The 19,451-nt window shown below is 48.6% G+C and overlaps 5 protein-coding genes across 5 annotated transcripts; 3 read left to right on the plus strand and 2 right to left on the minus strand.

Moving 5' to 3' along the window:
- Nucleotides 1-1,373: 1,373 nt before the first annotated feature.
- On the minus strand, nucleotides 1,374-3,125 carry EV420DRAFT_234913 (caspase domain-containing protein). The gene is made up of 4 exons (XM_060481325.1): nucleotides 3,005-3,125; nucleotides 2,885-2,947; nucleotides 2,576-2,836; nucleotides 1,374-2,526 (listed from the first exon to the last, which is right to left on the minus strand). The coding sequence occupies exons 1-4, from the start codon at nucleotides 3,032-3,034 to the stop codon at nucleotides 1,603-1,605; spliced, it is 1,278 nt and encodes a 425-aa protein (XP_060322375.1). The 5' UTR covers nucleotides 3,035-3,125; the 3' UTR covers nucleotides 1,374-1,602.
- A 913-nt stretch (nucleotides 3,126-4,038) lies between these two features.
- Nucleotides 4,039-5,991, plus strand: EV420DRAFT_1589998 (caspase domain-containing protein). The gene is made up of 3 exons (XM_060474896.1): nucleotides 4,039-4,286; nucleotides 4,348-4,791; nucleotides 4,843-5,991. The coding sequence occupies exons 2-3, from the start codon at nucleotides 4,498-4,500 to the stop codon at nucleotides 5,809-5,811; spliced, it is 1,263 nt and encodes a 420-aa protein (XP_060322376.1). The 5' UTR covers nucleotides 4,039-4,286; nucleotides 4,348-4,497; the 3' UTR covers nucleotides 5,812-5,991.
- Nucleotides 5,992-7,763: 1,772 nt separating this feature from the next.
- On the minus strand, nucleotides 7,764-9,071 carry EV420DRAFT_1487433 (uncharacterized protein; the record flags this gene model as incomplete). The annotated part of the gene is made up of 6 exons (XM_060470523.1): nucleotides 7,764-7,916; nucleotides 7,966-8,194; nucleotides 8,382-8,637; nucleotides 8,711-8,796; nucleotides 8,860-8,875; nucleotides 9,032-9,071. 6 exons carry the CDS (start codon nucleotides 9,069-9,071, stop codon nucleotides 7,764-7,766), a joined length of 780 nt encoding a protein of 259 aa, XP_060322377.1.
- Nucleotides 9,072-13,073: 4,002 nt separating this feature from the next.
- Nucleotides 13,074-14,099, plus strand: EV420DRAFT_1487435 (uncharacterized protein; the record flags this gene model as incomplete). The annotated part of the gene is made up of 5 exons (XM_060470524.1): nucleotides 13,074-13,193; nucleotides 13,224-13,329; nucleotides 13,614-13,717; nucleotides 13,872-13,886; nucleotides 13,917-14,099. 5 exons carry the CDS (start codon nucleotides 13,074-13,076, stop codon nucleotides 14,097-14,099), a joined length of 528 nt encoding a protein of 175 aa, XP_060322378.1.
- Nucleotides 14,100-17,239: 3,140 nt separating this feature from the next.
- On the plus strand, nucleotides 17,240-18,268 carry EV420DRAFT_1487436 (uncharacterized protein; the record flags this gene model as incomplete). The annotated part of the gene is made up of 7 exons (XM_060470525.1): nucleotides 17,240-17,280; nucleotides 17,379-17,426; nucleotides 17,453-17,548; nucleotides 17,575-17,608; nucleotides 17,685-17,763; nucleotides 17,862-17,900; nucleotides 17,925-18,268. 7 exons carry the CDS (start codon nucleotides 17,240-17,242, stop codon nucleotides 18,266-18,268), a joined length of 681 nt encoding a protein of 226 aa, XP_060322379.1.
- Nucleotides 18,269-19,451: the final 1,183 nt, after the last annotated feature.

Genomic DNA, 19,451 nt, shown 5'->3' on the forward strand with positions numbered 1-19,451 from the left:
CGGGCGGTAGCAGGATGTACAATGGCAGAACGTGCAGGAGGTTGAATAATGATGGAGAGAGCGCGCGCGTGAGTGGAGAGGGTTATGATCTCATTCATGCGCGGAGACGCGACTGGAATGATTCCATCCGGTATCTGGGCGCGTGCTTGGGCTACTAGTGCCGTGTTCGGAGTCGCATGCCTGGAGAATAGGGTCGTGTTTCAGGCCTGGGGGCGAGAGAAATCACATGACGGGAGTTACTAGGCGAACGGTCAGGACAGCGTATCACTGCATCCAAGGAGGATCTGGAGAATTAGTGTCGTGTTCTCCGTTTCTAGTGCCTGACTAAGCTGAGCAGTTCCACGGCTAATCATCCTCTGCACGCTGCACCACCCTTTATATTCTCACATCATGTTGCGTGCATCGCTCTCAATGGACTAGCAGTGACACCCGACCATGCATCACGCCGCATCGGCCAAACGTCCTCGCTAATCGGTATCACTGAGCTTCAGCAGTCCCTTCATGAGTCGATGGGGTTGAAATGCGCGTGAGAACTATAGATTTTCCTACTGTCAGTTCTTATCCTCAGGGATAGTCACAGTCCTTGTTATGGGTGTGAGGTTTGGAGCGGATGATGATGACAAGGAGGAAGAAAACCAATGAGATCAATAGATGTAAACATGGGTGGTGTGCCGATCATTCCCATCGTACCTGCCAAAACCGTACCACTTTGGTTCAACGCCTTGGTGCTGCGCTATCCTATTGCCAAAAAGATTTTGTCACGTTCGATTCCCACAGCGTATATAGCGTCTGAGAACGTTGAAAGCAATTGTTTTTCAGAGCACTCAATTTAACGTTATGAGGTCAAGAATGGTGGCACATCTCGTCTACATAGAATTTGTCCGAGTTCGCTTTGACACATCGAAGTCTCAATTAATGCCCATGAAGACGCGTTCTCCAATATCCCTCTGTGGAACTGCGTATAAACAAAACAGAACACGCACTTTAGGGTTGCTCACGAAACCTCCAGGAGGAGGGTAACTTACCGGGAATAAACCCCGGTGTATCAAAACGTAGGGTTCCGTGCGCAACCCTAACGCGCTTCTCTTGATGAGCCGGGGCCTCTCACCTGGTTATCGCACCGCATCACTTCGCGCTACGATCAGCATATGCCGCTGAATAGAGTTTGTCAAATCATGGAGCATAAATGAAAAGGAAGCGATACGCACTGCATCCTGGAAGCTTTCACACAGCATTTTACAGTTCGCCGCATTCAAAGTTCCGTGAGTGCCTACAAGATGATCAGATCGCCAATGAAAGGTACCCATGCTATCCTCTATAACTGTGCCCATATGGGCGGATATGTGGGTGTCGGACACAGATAGATTGTCGATGGTGTGGCTGGCTCCGTGGAGATCATCCAAAGAATATGGTCGTTGTTCACATTCAGAAGGGTAGGGTCCGAGTCTGAATCGTGTGAATCTGTTCCCTCGAACCGGTAACGCTGTATCGTCCCACATTGATATTATCATAAAAAGAATCCATACAAATCTTGGGATCGTCAGGTAAAGGAAGAAACATAGGAACGAGAAGAGTATGATAGATACTTTAAGTTCCAGATGGCTAAACCTTGTACCAAAGGCTCTCACGCTTATGTTTCCCAGCGACAACCGGAGTTTGACCACGTCTCTGTGGTAAGGAAAAAAGGAGATCTACATACGTTGATTCTTGACTCAATTTTCCCGATCTCAGGGTACCAATAAGACCCTGGGTGAAAATCCCATTATAGTACCCGGCCTCATTCTGCACCTCTTTCGCAACCTGATAGTCCTTGCACGCAGTGAGAACGACATACGAGGACATATCCGGCCGCCATTCCCTCGATGAGATTTCCTGATAAGCTTCGTGACCAAGACTTTCGTTCACCTTGTCCAGCATACGTCGGAGGGATGCACGTGGAAGTGGGGGAATGGTACGTGTGCCGGGATCTGGGAAATGTCGAGTATGTCTACCTGAATGGCAACAGTCGAGGATAACGGTAATTCGGTGTCCCTTGCTACGAGAAATCTTCTGAAAGATGCCGTTGATTTCCCGGTCGCTGACGTCGGGGACGTGTAACCCGCTGGCGTCGATGGTATCTCGGTCGATGGGGCAGATGGCCTCGATGGATCGATCTATTGCACGAGGACTCTCGTCAGCCTCGTCTGAATCGGTGTCGCTGTGGAAATAATCGCTTGAGGAATAACCCGCGCCATGACCGGAAAAGTAAATGATGATGTTATCGCCGGGTAGAATTGATGGGTTGCTGATGAGACCCAGAAGCGCCTTGATGATGTTGACACGGGACGGGTAGGACGGATCCTCAGATGAGGCGTGTTCAGAACCAAGAAGGAGCTGTATTCGTTCTTGGGGAACTCCTACGTCCTCTTGCAAGTATTCTGCAACCAATAAAGCATCTGATACGCAGCCTCGCAATGGATACGAATCATATGCATCGATTCCGATTATTACGGCCCAGAATGGTGAACGCCCAACATTGAGAGGTGACTGAAATAGAAGATTAGAAATCGTACTAAAGATCGGAATTGTCAATTACTTCGACAATCGAGGCGCTACTTTGTTTCTCAAGAAACGGCAATGTATCGGATTTGTCTCGAAATCTTGACCTGAAATAGTGTTGGTGACGTTGATACGCAGGAAACAAAGGGTCATAGTTCTTGTGTGCTGCCCTGGCTATCGCCTCCTGTAACGCTCCCGCCGAATCAACCTCATGTTCCGCTCCCGTCATCGCTCCATATTCTAGTGCCAGCTGCTTCTCGGACTGCTCTAGAGAGCTGATAAATTTTGACGGTGCCTTCTGAACCAATGTTCCAGCATTGTACAGTCAACAAGACAAATCACTCACAGAATCCACCTGTGATAAGAAATTCACAGGACCATCTGAATGTTCTCTCGGCGGTGCAAAGATCTTTGTGGTTTTCGTCAATACGAAAGAGACTAGGGTACATAGGAAAGGAGCGCTCACCAATCCCGTGAAGTAGAGACCACGCTGCATGAGGTTGTTGGGGTGTGAGTAATTGAGGAGGACCGGCGCTTAATATGGGGGTGGTGAGAGATTCCCACGTAGTTCCATTGCACCGGCCGCTTACAACGGTGGTATGCAGTGCCATGGTTACATCATAGTTGTGTGATCAAGCAAAAAAGACCATGTTATGAGTGTTTCCTGTGACACTAGTCCTAAATAGATAGATAGATAACCGGCCAAGGTCCCAAAAAGGAACCAGACTTGTCGCTGGAAGATATACCGTCGTACTGGGTAGACGCACAGACTTGAGGTCTGAAGATTTTGGTTCCAGGAACCCTGCGAACGCAGAATGAGATGATTGACGCTCAGCTGCCGCCATACTCCACAAGAAGGTCTAAATTTTCTTGTAAGGTTTAATATGATATCATACCTTCTCCGGAAGTGGGGATCCAGCGAACAATGAATGTATATCACTGACACCACCTAGCTCCCCATCATGCCTAGTGCCTTCCGTCATAAAAACTTACACTGTTTGGAATAATGATAGACGCGTTGAATTTGACGCCAGGATCATGCTGGAATGTCCGAGATTTCTGGCTCCATAGCATTATTCCCGATGTTTGGCTGGATACTAATATCGCTTCTGGTACAGAACGGAAACGGTTTTCATCACGAGTATTGGGAGAAGTGCTAATGAAAACCAACCTAACATGTCTGTTGGAGTTACTGTGGCTGTACGAGCCGTCGGAATCAACCGGCTCCGAACCCGTTACGTACCGTACCCGCAGTTTTCTTTTCTTTACCGTTTACCACCATGTCGACATACTAAGTATAAACGAGTTGCTCATTTTCGTTCCCTCCCGTGCTCGAATTTCAACAGTCTCCGATGCTATCGCAGGTTAGCATTTTTGGTCGGGCGCCTAGCAATGTATCTCTGATGACTTCTGACAAGGCCGAAGCACTGGTATACCCAAATAATTGATTATAATTACATAGAGCTGTTCCGCATTAAATATAACCGAAGAAAGAAGTAGAAAAGTTGGGTAACACCTTAGACACCTCCCACCAACTCTTCGCCTCCTGAAATCCATCCTGCAACACAACCATGAGATTCAGCCGTATGCACATAGTGCACGACGAGCATGACTCTATAATCGACAGCAAGTCGAATTTCTCTTTAGAGGCATCGCAGAAGGAAGCGTCTGCTGACTTGGAAGTACATCATGTCGCATTGGTATTAGAAAATGATGGTAGCTCAAGTGATTCGACTGGGAATGGCCTTGTACGAGCCTACTTTAACTCTCACTTTTTTGCTTTTGCTAACGGACACGAAAATTTCCTAGGATACAGATCACTTGCAACCCCACTCTTTGCATCGGTGTTTTGCCGATGACTCGGATGCTGAAGCCCCGGTATACTAAATTTGTAGATCTCTCAGCGCTTGTTCTCACCGTCAACCTCAGGATGATATTGATCTTCCAGATGCATTGCCAATGGACGATCCTGAAAACGACGCAAATGGAGACGTAGCTGCATCTCTAGAAAAACTGGAGAAGGAGGTTGCCGTGAAGCATGGTTTCACAGATGTTGATACCGACCCTCGGGACATCGACTCTGTAGCTATACATCAAAAGGCAAAGGAGATAGCATCGACTGGCGATGCATCTGACCAGATGCTATATGAAAAGCTTCATATGCTCTATCAGCTACGTACTCAGCGGTATGAATCAGGAATGAGGCCTGGAGCCGTTGAACCAGAGTCTTTTCCTAGCATTGCTTCATCACGCGTGAGCGCAATCTATTCTTATTCACCTTCATATTGATCACCGGTGGAACAGACTCCACACGACGTCGATGCCTCGCGGTTTTGGGCTGTTATAATTGGCATCGATGGGTACAAGACGTTTCCACTGCGTGGCTGTGTTGAAGATGGGTTATTGATGAAGACATATTTGGAAAATGATCTCAAGGTACCCAGCAACCGCATACAGCTTCTCCTTGGTCGAAGGCATACCACCCCTAACGATCCTTCCATTCCTTCCCGCAACAATATCATGGAAACCCTTCGCAGTCTTATCAATAACTCCCATATCAAGAAGGGAGACAATATCGTCATTTATTATTCCGGTCACGGTTCGAGCTACCCTTGTTCGCAATGCATAAGAGCCATCAGGGAAGGGAAGTCGATTATCCCGGATACACGTGAATCGGTGCCAAACTTTGTCACGAACACCAAAGGTTACCAAGGTATCGATGCTTTCTGCCCAATCGAGGCACTCTGTCCCATCGACCGCAACATCGATGTTTCCAACGGACGCATAGTTCCCGACATCAGTGATCGAGAACTCAATACAGTGCTTCATGAAATTTCCCGAGTTAAAGGGAATCATATCACCGTCATCCTCGACTGCTGCCACTCTGCCAGCATCACTAGAGAACCGATACCTAGGATGCGCAGTGCTTTTCCCCTAACCGATGCACGCGATATTATGCTCCGTGTCGGAATGCAGAACTTGAAGTCCATTTCCAACCGTACTTCCGTAATGGAAAAGACATGGTTCCCGGATATGTCTTCTCATGTCGTTTTGGCAGCGTGTAGGGAATTCGAATCCGCGAGGGAATACGAGTTCAGAGGAGGATTTAATGGGATTTTTACCCATTCACTCGTTGGAGCTCTCAGATCGGGTTTATGTACGAAGGAATTGACATATGCCAATCTTGTAAAGGGTCTACCACGGCAGCGCATGCAGACACCAGTTGTTGCTGGTGATTTCATGCGTGCACGCCTTTGGTACCAGACGACGTAGGCAGGGTTACTTGTGTCAGGGGGTGGGATCGAACAACGAATATATAAACACCAAGAATTTGTACAGTTATAGATTGCTATATTATACCGTTAGAGATGTTAAATCAGCAATGCAGCCATAAACCTTACCAAAACTATCGCCTACGTTATGGTGCTGTCGATGAGGTATCTATACCATGCTCGTTCCCTTCTCCATGGAAGAACAGTATCCTGATGACGACGAATATCCGTTGTTGAAATGTGAATGCTATTCAACGAATCCAACGGTGCACAGCATTGCAGACCATGCCGAAACGAACTCGTCGACCCTAGGTAAGTATCACAGGGCCAGAGATGAAGGTACTGAGCGTCATGCGATGACAAGGAGGCGTATTGCTCAATAGAATATATAGGAGAGAAGGAATATGTGAGGAAGACATCAGAGATGGGAAGGAATGCAAAGCAAACGAAAGGCTGGTCACAGTCCCTGAAAAATATTATTGAATCCTTGCCCCCAGGACGTACATTCGAATGGCAACAGCATTGTTCCCGTCATTTGAGGACATTGCACTGGAAAACGAAAGGTGCGGCTGCTGTTCTGGAAGTAAACAAAGGTACTAGGAAGGAAGTGGTAGGGGACGTACTAACTTTGTAGCGCAGTGGTATTATTATCGTTGTTGTGATACACCCACAATGTAACATAAGCATCGATGTGCAATGATAAATGTACGTGGGAAGACACGATGTCGCCACAATGCCTCTAAGAACATTTCCATTGCCCTTAAAAATATCGTTAGTAGGATTGGCGGGCATACAAGCCTGCTCGAGTAGTTCAGTCTGCAGCGACGGCATTTACAGTCGTCGGGTAGCATAGTGCCCAAGTTAGATATTAAGTGTGCTTGGATTCACCTTTATAAGGAATAAGTCGTAACACGAAGAAAGCCAAGGAAGCATTTACCGAATTTTCAAAACAACACCCATGTCGATTCTGAAGTCTCAATGCTCATAGCACTCCATTATGCATGTAAGGAACCGCCTGGCATGTTCGAACTCTCGTTAAGCTTACTACACCCCCAGAGAGCAAGACGGCATGGGCAAGGGACCATCATTAGTGCGTAGTGCAAAATTACGCGTATTTGCGAATTTCGGAATCCACCGGAACATTGCTTTTTGACCCTTCATCAACCGTATGGCTATGGACGAGCGCTCTCACCATATACTCAAATGCAAGCTAAACCTGCATCTAGGTCAACATCAGAAACTCCTTTACTCTCTTAACAGGGGAGCGTTCAAAAATATCCGCGAACATGATGTTAATCCGGGACGATGGTCGTTGTTGGGCGCACGTCTAGACTATATCTGTCTCACGGCAGTATGTAAACCGCGTGATGTAACCTAATATCTGGTGAACTCATGAATAGAAAGGAGGTCAGTCACGCATAGACATTGGGGGGGGGGTTTCCTTGTGCCCTATGAACGACCTTGCAAAAGAACACGAATGATTTGATGTCATCCATCAGCCCAGCGATAGGCGTCATGGTGTGGGTAACCACGACTAATTCAGTCTCCTGCGAACGCGGACCGACATGAGGTAGCGAAAGCCGGGGTGGTCTCCCCAAATTATCAAGCTTCAAGGACGAAATTTTAATCTTTCGCCATGGTGGTTGCAAAGGTGTTTTCATAATTGCGTGCGGCCGGTTTCATCAGCTCGTCGGTACCCTTGAATGATGCCGAAAACTTGACACTAAGAGTAGATATATCTCTCGAGCACGAGTTCGTATTCAACAGGGTTAGTTACATGGATATATGCTATAATCAAACGTTAATACCGTCGAGTCGTTTGGAGGAAAATGACAGACGTACGATTAAAATACTAGCAGACCGTATGGATACTTTCCGACGTTGTACCCTGCAGCGAGACGCTACGCTGGTATGCATATACGCAGTGCTTCCCTTCAATCGCAAAGACGCTAACTAGAGAAGTGTGTTTGCTCCTGGTTTCCAGTAACGTTCGAAGGAGCATGTGCGTGCTGGAGCGTATTGTGGGTTATCAACTGGGTGAGGATTTCGAGACGAGGGGATACAGACCAAGAGGCGTGATGATATCATGTAGACAAGAACAGTACGCTAGGAGATGTGTAAGAGAGAGAAGAGCCCAGTAAGATGCGACACATACAATGCTGCAAGTACCGTCACCATGACCACGGAGAAGATTGATCTCGAACGCATTGTTGCAGAGGGAGACACGGGCGATAGCAGGAGGTGATGCCGGGGAGGTCGAAATTTGATGGAAAGAACGGGCTCGCGACAGGAGAGAGCTATCATATAGTTCGGTGATCTGGGGCTGGTTGGGCTTAGAGCGGTGAAGTGAGTGAATCCGGTATTTGGGGGCGCGCTCGGCAATTCTGGTTTACGTTCCTGGAGAATGAGGTTTTGGTGTAGCGATGAAAGGAATAACAGGACGGCAGGCACTAGACGGTCGGTCAAAATAGAGTATTACTTGACCCAAGGAGGAAGCCCACCATGGTCGTTTTGAATCTGGCTGAAAAGCCATCGTGCCATTCGCTTCACGTTGCGTGCCCCTGTGTAAACCTTGTGGTTGCACTGGTACCCACCCCCACACGCTTAAAGCTTGAGATATATTGCCCTCGTCGAGCTTTGCGATTCATTGTTGTGGTAACCATCCAATCTTTGGCTTCGTCGACTCCCGTTTCCGAAAACCACAAGATCACGGTACGACATATGTTGTGGAGTATCGAGCGTCGTTCTCCCGACCGGAAAATCTCTGCTCTCAACACCTCTTCGACAATCAAGATGCGCTCGACCTCCGTTTTGAGTGTACGCATTCCTTGGACGAGTAACGAAGATTATATGCTAAGAAGAAAATGAGTGAGAGAAAGGCCAGGCCAGGCACTACATACCCACCCAATCACGGGTACTGTTACTATATCCCGGAAGAGTCTCGAACGTGTCGTTCTCTTTTCCCATCACATTGCTAAGCCTTAACCTGGACGCAAGTCAAGCGATATCATCAGGATAGCGTCTAACTCCGTCCAAGGATGATGCTCACCATGCCTGTTGCGAGTCTAGTTGAAGCTACCATCGTGCCGTTAGCCCCCTGTCAGGTGCTGTCATGTCCCTAGTCTCGCGGTTGCACTAGCGACCGTCCTTCACTTGTTGCTACGTCCTTTAGCTTCATCTCTGCTCAGACCGTGGCGGTCTGCTCCAAGACTCCCTCCAACCTTTGATTCCATCACCTCTTGTTTCCGGATTCCAGACCATCACGCGGCAGGTCCTCCGTAAGCAGTGTTATTCGCTCTCCTGACCGGAAAAGTACTCGTCTCAGAAGCACGCCTCCTCGACGAACCCGAACACAGTGTGTAATATATGCTGCCCGGGAATAGGGAAGGAGGATAGATGGTATTCTGGTAGGAACGTGAGCGAGATAAGGACCAGGAAAGGCCTGTCGTATGAGTACTGTCGCTATATCGCAGGATGAGTCCCGCGTCGTTCTCCAATGGCGATTGCCGCGTTCTGAGATCGTGAGCCCACGCTAGAAGTGACGGCAATTAAAATCTGGGGAAGCAGAGGCTGGAAACGACTCGGAGGGACCACAGAGTTCGCAGTTTCTAGGACGTCGAGGAGTGGCGGGAATGCGCCGTTGACTGGGAAGGACCTTCTGGGGTATCATCCATGATGATTTCGAGGATGTGGAGGCGCGCTCGGATTTAAGCGGCTGGAGAGTTATAATTAGGACTGTCACCATAACCGCGGAGAAGTGTTCTCTGTGTAAGGAGTACAGGAACTTTATAGTGTCCATTTCGGAGAGCAGAGGGCGGAAATGGGCGAGAGCAGGATGTACAGTTGCAGAACAGGCCACCGGGGTACAAGGAGGTTGGAAAAGTGCGGGCTCGAGATGGCAGAGGATCATCATCGCGTTCCTGTGACCGGATCGGAGTCTGGGGTGTATGATGGCGTTTTCAGGCTGGGTTCCGCATTACGCGCTTGAAGAATGAGGTCGTGTTGCAGCGGTGAAAAAGAATAATATGATGGCAGGCACTAGATGGACTGTCAGGATAGCGTATTACTTGATTTCAACGAGGCTTACCATGGTCATTGTGAGTCTGGCTAAGTAAGACGTCGTCAAATTGCTAGCTTCCTGTTGCGCGCCCTTCTGTCCTCGTCTCTGGTTCCTAGGTAAGCCTTGTTGTTCCGTCGGTAACAGCTGTCCGCACGCTTCGGTTCAAGATATATTGCCCTAGTCATGCTCTGCACTTCATGTTCCTGGTCTCCCTCCAATTTTTGGCTTCATAGACACTCGTTTCTGAACACCAGGCGATCACGCCAGATCTTATGATGTAGGGTACCGAGGGTCGTTCTCCCTACCGGAAAACCTCTGCTCTTAATACCTCTTTGACGATCATAGCACGCTCGACTGTCGTTTTGAGTGTACGCACTCCTTGGATGGGAAACGAGGATTGTATGCTAAGAGTAAAATGAGCGAGAGAAAGAGCAGGTAAGACACTACATACCCGATTATGGCCACTGTCACTATATCCCTAGAAGAGTCTCGAACACATCGTTGTTCGGTACAGCACACTTGCTGCCATCTGGGATCATGAGCCTGCGCTGTGAGCGGCAGGAGCATCATAGTGTGACAGCGAGAAGGGCAGGATAAGACGCGACGTATTCTGCTGCAAGTACTGGACGACCGTCTCGAACGCCTTATATGGTTTGCCAGAACTCGATAGTATACGATTAGAGATAGCAGAGGGTGGAAACGGGTGACAGTGGGATGTACAATGGCAGAACGAGCCGAAGGTTGAAGAATGACGGAAAGAACGGGCTTGTGAGGGGGGAGGGTTATGATATGGTTCGTGCATGGAGACGCGACTGGAATGGTTCCATCCGGTATCTAGGCGCGTGCTTGGGTTACTAGTGCCGTTTTCGGCGTCGCATGTCTGGAGAATATGGTCGTGTTTCAGGCCTGGGGGTGAGAGAAATCACATGAGAGCAGCTACTAGGCGGATGGTCAAGATAGCGTATAACTGCATCCAAGGAGGAGGCTCACCATGCTCGTTGCGAGTCTAGTTGAAGATGCTGCATCGTGCCGTTCACAGGTGACCGCCCTTCGCTTGTCAATCGGTCCTTTAGCTCCATATCTGCTGCTATAGTCGCCGTCTGGGCCTCCAACTTTTGATTCCATCAGCCCTTGTTTCCGGTTTCAGACCAGTACGCGCTAGGTCCTCAGTAGGCAGTGCTATGGAGCACCGAGTGTCGCTCTCCTGACTGGAAAATGATTCGTCTCAGAGGCATGCATCCCCGACGAGCCCGACCTCGGTGTTGAGTATACGCAGCCCTTGCATGGGGAAGGAGGATGCTATTCTAGGAGGAACGTGAGCGAGATAAGGACCAGGGGAGACGTGACGTACCTAGTTACGAGTAGAAAGATTCTCGCGTCATTCTCGAATTGCCGCCTTCTGGGATCGTGAGCCTGCGCTGCAGGGCAGGAAGCTGAAGAACCAAGAAGAGGAGGAGTGGTCGAAATGCATCCTCGACCGGAGAGGACGTCCTGCGGTGTTCCAACTGGACCAGATTTCTACGACGATTTTGAGGATGTGGAGGAGAGCCCGGATTTGAGCAGCTGGAGAATTAGCGTCGTGTTCTCGGCGTGCCCTCCTCTCTGGTTCTTGACAGAGAAGGTCCGCGGCTAACCACACTGTGCACGCCGCACCACCATTTATAACCCCTCGTCACGCTCCGCATCTTTTCTTCGACAGTCATACGCCCAACCATCACGCTAAACGTCCTCGGCAATCGATTTCATGGAGTTTCCGCAATCCTTTCTTTCGATGGCATCGAGATGCGACCAACAGTACCTTTCCATCCACAAGCGTCGTCGTGGATTATCTGCCCAGCGGTAGTTACGGTCCTTGTTATGGCTGCGAGGGTTGGTGATGACAAGTGACAAGAAAAACCAGCCAGATCAATAGATGTAAATACGGGTATCGGGCCGCTTTGGGGCCGATCATGCACATTGTACGTTTCGGAGTTGTGATGCTGTAGTCTAACGGCTCCAGTGCCCCGTGGGCTGATACTTAGAGCGTTTTTATCACGTTCGACTCCCAATACGATATCATCTGAAATTATTGAAGGAATTATTTTGCAGAGTCCTCAATTCGAGGTGCCGTATTACGAGAACGTATGTTTCGTCCAGATGGATTTTGTCCGAGTCTGCTTCCACATCTCAAAGTCTTTCCTAGCCAACTACGGTATCAGAAGAACGGAACACGCGCTTCTCTTGATGAGCCGGAGTCTGGCCTCACCACGCAGCATCATTCTGGGCTACGATTAGTTCCCCAAAGCTTAATTCATGGGAACATTCGGGTATAACAACAATTCATTACCGAGTTACGACCCGAAGATGAAAAGACTTGCACCCAGATTCCACGCGTTACCACCAATTTATTAGCATTATGCCTACCAGATGATGAATCTGGTCGTCGATGGGTAGAGAGGACGAATACGCATTGCAGGGAGACTCAGAGGTGCAGTAGCTACTGCACGTCATAAAGAAATCTCCGAATATAACAAGTCACAGTCGCGTGTAAGAACTGTAGGATGTCCTAGAGTCCTGCTTCAAAAGAACATGGTTTACCTGGGACATCTATGTGAGGGCTACAACAGATGTCGCTACATCTTAGAGCTAAGGACGATAGGCGAAAGACGCGTCATAGTGGGGATACCGACGACATAGGGAAAACGATTTATACTTGTTACGGCCAAAGTCAGGCTCCAGCACACAGGAATCAGCGTCGTGAGGGGGGAACACCCCAGTTTGAGGTATGGGCTTAAACGTGGTAATTCAACGAATACTTAGATGCAATAAATCAAATGTTAGCAGGTATTTTGTATGAAACCAGCACACGTACGATTACAATATTAGTCAGAAACCGCCGGACGAGAGAATTCCATCTATCAAAAAATCTACTTTCGCACTCCAGGACAATGTATCAGCGGTACGCATATATGCAGTCCTCTCCAATCTCAAAGACAGTGCTACGCGAAGAGCAGATGCATCCAGCTTCAAAGCGATTGTGAACGTTCTTCCCACCAGCTCTGGCTAAACTCGAAGCAGAGATCCGACGTGCCGTTGACTGCATGTTAAAATGATGGATTCGAGGAACGTCTCCTCAAAGCAGTGTGAGAGAAGAGTGTTTCGAATGTGTTGTTCTCTGTGTAACGAGTTGCAGAGGCATAATAGCAGAGAGAGCAGAGGAAGAAATGGGCAATAGCAGGACGCGCCGCCGGGGAGGCCGAAACTTGATGGAAAAAGCGAGCTCACGACGGGAGAGGGCCATCATCTGGTTCATGCGCGAAGACGGGACTGGATCGATGTCTGTGGTATCTGATGGCAACCTCGGGCTGGGATAGGCTTGGCGTAGAGAAGCTTCCCGGTATGTCTGGGCGCGCGCTTGGGACGCTGGTGTCGTGTTCGGCATTACGGGCGGCATAGCGTCAATGAGGTCGTGTTCCAGAGGTGAACGGAATAACATGATGGCAGGGCACTAGACGGATTGTCAAGATAGCCTACTACTTGGTCCAAGGAGGAGGCTTACCATGCTCGTGGTGAGTCTGGCTGATGAAGCCGTCGGCGTGCCGCACCCATCCTGTTGCGCGCCCTTGTGTCTTCGTTTTTGGTCCTAAGGAAACCATGTAGTTCCGCCGGTAATCGCCCTCCGCACGCTTCGGTTCGAGATATGTTGCTTTTGTCGTGCTCCGCGCTTCCTTTTCGAGGTATCCTTCCAATCTTTCGCTCCGTAGTTTCCGAATGCCAGACGATCACGCCAGATCTTATATTGTGGAGCACGGGCCGAGGGTCATTCTCCCGACCAGAAAACACGATACGCTCCACCGCCGTTTTGAGTGTACGCACTCCTTGGATGGGTAACGAAGATTATATGCTAAGAGGAAAATGAGCGAGAGAAAGACCAGATAAGAAACTACATACTCAATTACGTATATCTCCGGAAGAGTCTCGAACGCTTCGTTATTCAGTACAGATTACTTGCCGCCATCTAGGATCGTGACCCTGCTGTGAGTGGCGGAAGCATCATATCGTGAAAGGGAGAAGAGAGGGGTAAGACGCGACGTGTTGGGCTGCAAGTACTGGAAGACCGTCTCGAACGCCTTATTCGGGAATGGGTTGCCAGAACTCGATGGTATCCGATTAGGGAGAACAGAGAGCGGAAACGGGCAGTAGCAGGACCTACAATGGTAGAGTGCGCCGCTGAGCTACAGGGAGGTTGAAAAATGATGGAAAGCACGGGCTGGCGAGGGGAGAGGGTTATGATCTGGTTCATGCGCGGAGATGCAACTGGAACGATTCCATCCAGTATCTAGGCGTGCGTTCGGGCTGCTGGTGCTGGGTTAGGCGTTGCGTGCCTGGAAAATGAGGTCGTGTTAAATTTCAGGCCCAGGCTTGAGCTTCGCCTTGTGGGTGAGATAAATCACATGACGGCAGCTACCAGGCGGACTGTCAGGATAGCATATAACTGCATCTAGGAAGAAAGCTCACCATGATCGCTGCGAGTCTAGTTGAAGATACTGCATTGTGCCGTTCACGGGTGACCGCCCTTCGCTTGTTGTTACGTCCTTCAGCTCCGTCTCTGCTACTCTCGCCGCGGTCTGCGCCTCCTGCTGCAGGACTCCCTACAACTTTTGATTCTATCAACTCTTGTTTCCGGATTCCAGACCATCACGCGCCAGGTCCTCCGTAAGCAGTGTTATTCGCTCTCCCGATCGGAAAAATCGCTCGTCTCAGAAGCATGCCTCCTCGACGAGCCCGACCTCAGTGTGGAGTATACGCAGCCCTTGGATGGGAAAGGAGGATGATATTCTAGAAAGGAACGTGAGCGAGATAAGGACCAGGAAAGACGTCACGTACCTAGTTACGAGCACTGTCACTATATCGCAAGAAGAGCCTCGCGTCACGCGTGATTCTCGAGTTGCCGTCTTCTGGGATCGTGAGCCTGCGCTGCGGGCAAGCCGAAATGTACCCTTGACCGGAGGAGGACGTCCTACGGTTGGTTCCGACTGGACCAGATTTCTACGACGATTTTGAGGATGTGGAGGAGAGCCCGGATTTGAAGCAGCTGGAGAATTAGCGTCGTGTTCTCGCGTGCCTGCAGCCCACCACCCAACAACCCTGTGCATGCTGCGTCAACCCCTCGTCACGCTCCGCGCCTTTTCCTCCACAGTCTAATACCCAACCATCACGCCAAACGTCCTTGGTAATCGGCTTCATGGAGTTTTGACAATCCTTCGATGGCGTCCAAATGCGACGAACAGCATCTTCCGTCCACAACCGTCATTGCGGTTATCTGCCCGCGGTAATTACTGTCCTTGTTAAGGGTGCGAGGGTTGGAGCGGATGGTGATGATAAGTGACAAGGAAGAAAAACCAGTCAGGTCAATATACGTAAACACGGGTGTCGGGCCGCTCTGGGGCCGATGATGCACATTGTACGTTTTGGAGTTGTGATGCTGTAGCCTAACGGCTTCAGTGCTGCGTGAACTGATGCTTGTAATTTTTATCACCTTCGATTCCCCATACGATATCATTTGAAAATATGAAGGAATTGTTTTGCAGAACCCACAGTTCGAGGTGACTGTGGTAGGCGACGACTGCATCAAAAGAACACGGGTTATGTGCGACATCTATGCGAGCACCGCAAGAGATGTCGCTACATCTTAGAGCTAAGGACGATAGGCGAAAGACGCATCGTAGTGGGGATGACGACAACATAGGAAAAACGATTTATACTTGTTACGCGCAAAGTCAGGCTCCAGCACACGTCGTGAGGGGGGGAACACCCCAGTCTGAGGTATGGGCTTAAACGTGGTAATTCCACGAATAGTTATATGCTATAAATCAAATGTTAGCAGGCAGGCAGTTTGTATGAAACCAGCACACGTACGATTACAATATTATGCTTTTGTCTGTCAGAAACCGGTCGACGAGATAATCCCATCTAAAATAATATCTACTTTCGCACTCCAGGACGAGATATCAGCGGTATGCATATATGCAGTCCTCTCCTCCAATCTCAAAGAGGGTGCTACGGGAAGAGCAGATGCATCAAGCTTGATAGCAATTGTAAACGTTCTTCCCGCCAGCTCTGGCTAAGCTCGAAGCAGAGAACCGACGTACCATTCACTGTATGTTGAAATGACGGATGCGAAGAACGTATCCTCAAAGCAGTGTGAGAGAAAAGCCGGGGAAGATGCCACAAATACAGTGCTGTTGAGTTAAGGATTTTCTGGCGCGAAAATGAGAACGAAAAGCTGAAACACGTCGCGTCGCGTTAAGGGTGAGAATAGCTTGGTACAAAGACAAGGACGCTCCCCAGTGTAGTCGCGTCATTGTACGCTTCGACTTATAGCACAGCTACAAAGACAGTAACAATGGACCCTGACATATGCACTGCTGTCGCTTGTGACGGAAATACGACCCCCTGGTGCTCTGAATACGCCGGATATAAAATCGTAGTCGTCGTTGAAAAAACAGGGATTCCCTGGTGTTCGACTGCGGCGATGAGCCAAAGACGACGACGGGGACAGTGAAATGTATCCCCCAGCGAATGCGGGTGTTCCTGTTGAAGTTGCAGCAGTCTCCATGTTGATCGAAAGGCTTATGACGCACTACCAGAGTCTTCGAGAACGATGGGGTTGTTAGATGCTGGAAAGGGTAGGAAAGTTGCAGAAGATGATTATATATCGACTGCAGTGCGATCGGAAGTCCTTGAAGAGGTCATGAGTCGCAGAACGATATAATGGACGTATAGACTCTACCAAAAATCCCAAAACACTGCGATCGACGACCCTGCCATTTACAGTAGCGTTCAGCCGTGTACGTGACGCAAAGAGGAGGTGCGAAGGCTGGAGAATCGATGGCAATCTGACGAGCCAACAATAATTACAGAGACGGATGTGTTCGACAAAGGGAGAGAGAGCTGGATAGTGCGTACAATTCACTTTAAAATTTGACGGTGGAACATTCGTCGTCCGATTCATAGACCGCATGCCATTTAGCCCTTGATCAGCCCGTAACGTCTACGACAAAAAGATATGAGGGTGGCACGACCCCAGCAAGACGAGCTTGCACCACGATTTTTTCTGATTATTCCTAATATATAAGCATGGACGTGAGCAGAAGCAACGAAATGTAAGAGATACGACACACGTAGCGCTTCGCGAGATGACGATATTCTCACTCTATCTTTAAATCCATGCGAGTTCTCGTAGGGTACCCTGACGAGATCAGAACACTCGCATAGGTGCCGTATGAACGCAAATGCTAATATTTTAGTGGAAGCCTTGGGCATTTGAAGCGACGCTTAACGGGGGCTGTGATAGTGCGACAGAGGGCTACCACGTCTTGAAGATGGTATGGAGGTCGGCGTGTGGGCCCTTGTCTGGGGCTTCAAGCAGTGAGAGAAGAGTGAAGAGTAGATGTACTGCTTCGAATTCTTCTACCACGAGAAGAAAATCCAGATGGGAAGTGCACGCTTAAGTTGTGCGTCAATAGCCGCCTCAAAGACAAGGTTGCCGCTGTGGAAGACTTTACTGGAATGTTGTGAGTAGACAAAATACGACCAGCAGCCTGGTTTACTCCACACCACAGCATTCAACCGGTGTCAAATCGGTGTGGCAGGCGATCGAGAGGTCATGGTTTCTTCCCACACTGAACGTTAACATGTAAGTAGACGACAAACGATCAGCAGGAAAAGGCGAGATCACCCCAATCTGCTGAGCGAGGTAAAGGCACCGAGGCTCATGACACTCCGGGAATACAGAAGTTTGAGAGCATCTGATTTACTTACCTATACACAAGATTCCAGATGAAAAACAGGATGTACTGATACTGGTAGCTATACTAAAGGTTCAAGGAAGCTTTCAATCGTCCCCGGAATGTAAGATACACTCCGGGAATGCGGAAATTTGAGAGAGTCTGATTTACTTGCCTATACCTAAGATTTCATGTGAAAACAGGACTTACTGATACTGGTAGCCATACTAAAGGTTCAAGAAGGCTTTGAATCACCGGAATGTAAGATATCGGATTTGAATCCAGGCTGCCATAATCGAGTTCTGAAAGCAAAGATTCAGGAATTCCCTGAACTAGTGACGAAAGCCTCCGTTCAGGGCAAAGTTTCCGCAGATGGTAAACCTAAGGTTTGTGGGGTCCCGGAACGCATGCCTAGACCTTTAGTTCCCGTGCCGACATCGAGTATACTAAAATTAGGTTTTGGGACCCCGTTCCGGCTGAGGACGCCCCAAACCTTAGTTTCGGCTTTGCCTAACATGGATACCGAAATAAAGTATTCCAGACGAGATTTCGGTAGCACTCACATTTTCGGTGCTGGTCTTGCCAAAATAAGTACCGAAACAGATGCTTTCGGCATTGATTCAGGGTAACTGGGAACAATTAGCTTCGGCTCGAGTACCGGAATCTCATGATCCATTCCTGGTTTTTTTTGATTGAGATAAATTTCACGCTGTCTTGGAATTTTGGTATCGGACGGAATTTCAGTAAATCTCATTCACAATCCGAAAACTTAGGTATAGGTGCTATAATTGGGATGCCCTAAATTTCTGGATTTCCGGTGTGTGATGAGGGGACGAAGGATGGCGACAGCCACAAGAATCAACATATGACAATAATAAAGTCGGGATGCTGCCGGTCCGGGCTCCTTGCAAATCACGTTCACCACGTCCTCTGGGTAATTCGCTCTGTCATATGCTCTTTTTCAACTGGATGCCGAAGTCCCTGTGAGTTATTAGGGTTCCCCCCTCCATCGTCCTACACAAATATGTAAATTTTCCGTGCGGAACTATTCGTTCACACCAATGGATATCTTCATACTTCAGTTATACTTCGACACTACAACAACGAGGCGTTGGAGGTGATTCTTCGCGACCTTTATACTGGCTGTTACATCTTCAATTCACGCTCTCCTTACGGAAGTGCTGAAGTCCTGCGAGCTCAATGCCTTTTACTGCATGGAATTACTGTATACTGAGACGCCGTTGCGCTGTTTTCGAACAACATCTTTTTGCAGGGCTTGTAGAATTTTGCGAGCGCACTTGCAAGCATGCGTTTGCTTTTTCCCGCATGAGATTGTCACACTTTCATTAGCACGTGCAAGCATGACAAAAGTCAGTGCTCCATAACACTGGCGAGCCAATTGCGAGCCGCTGCAGCTCACTTGGGTGAATTTCGAACCGCATGCGTTATTTTCAAGAACGCATGTGTGCCTCTTCTTGAGGCTTGCGTTCGACTTTGGCATGAATACGTGACATCTTTGTGAGATGCATAAGCAAGTTTTGTTCGTTTAGAACTGTTCATCCCACCAAGATCAAAAAAAAGGTAAGATTTCTTAATCATTTCAAAGTGAAATGTCGCTGTGATGGAGGGGGATCCTTTTATAGCGAAATCGTATACATTTATAGCATTTTCATATGTTCAACATCTTTCCTGAGTCATAGTAAGTGATTGCGCTGGTGGGACATATCCAGGAACTCCGAAAATTAATTAAATGTTCAAGATAAGATACAGTTTACTAGTGTCTTTTAAACAGAATTAGGTATTCATAGGCCA

Source organism: Desarmillaria tabescens, assembly GCF_030435595.1.
Source record: "Desarmillaria tabescens strain CCBAS 213 chromosome Unknown EV420scaffold_122, whole genome shotgun sequence".
Taxonomy (NCBI): domain Eukaryota; kingdom Fungi; phylum Basidiomycota; class Agaricomycetes; order Agaricales; family Physalacriaceae; genus Desarmillaria; species Desarmillaria tabescens.

Coding starts and splice junctions, on each gene's coding strand:
- EV420DRAFT_1589998 (XM_060474896.1), top strand. CDS start 4,498: ATGGACGATCCTGAAAACGACGCAAATGGAGACGTAGCTGCATCTCTA. Junction 4,792..4,842: donor CTAGCATTGCTTCATCACGC/GTGAGCGCAATC, acceptor CCGGTGGAACAG/ACTCCACACGACGTCGATGC.
- EV420DRAFT_234913 (XM_060481325.1), bottom strand. CDS start 3,034: ATGCAGCGTGGTCTCTACTTCACGGGATTG. Junction 2,948..3,004: donor GTCTCTACTTCACGGGATTG/GTGAGCGCTCCT, acceptor AAAACCACAAAG/ATCTTTGCACCGCCGAGAGA. Junction 2,527..2,575: donor GTAGCGCCTCGATTGTCGAA/GTAATTGACAAT, acceptor CTTCTATTTCAG/TCACCTCTCAATGTTGGGCG.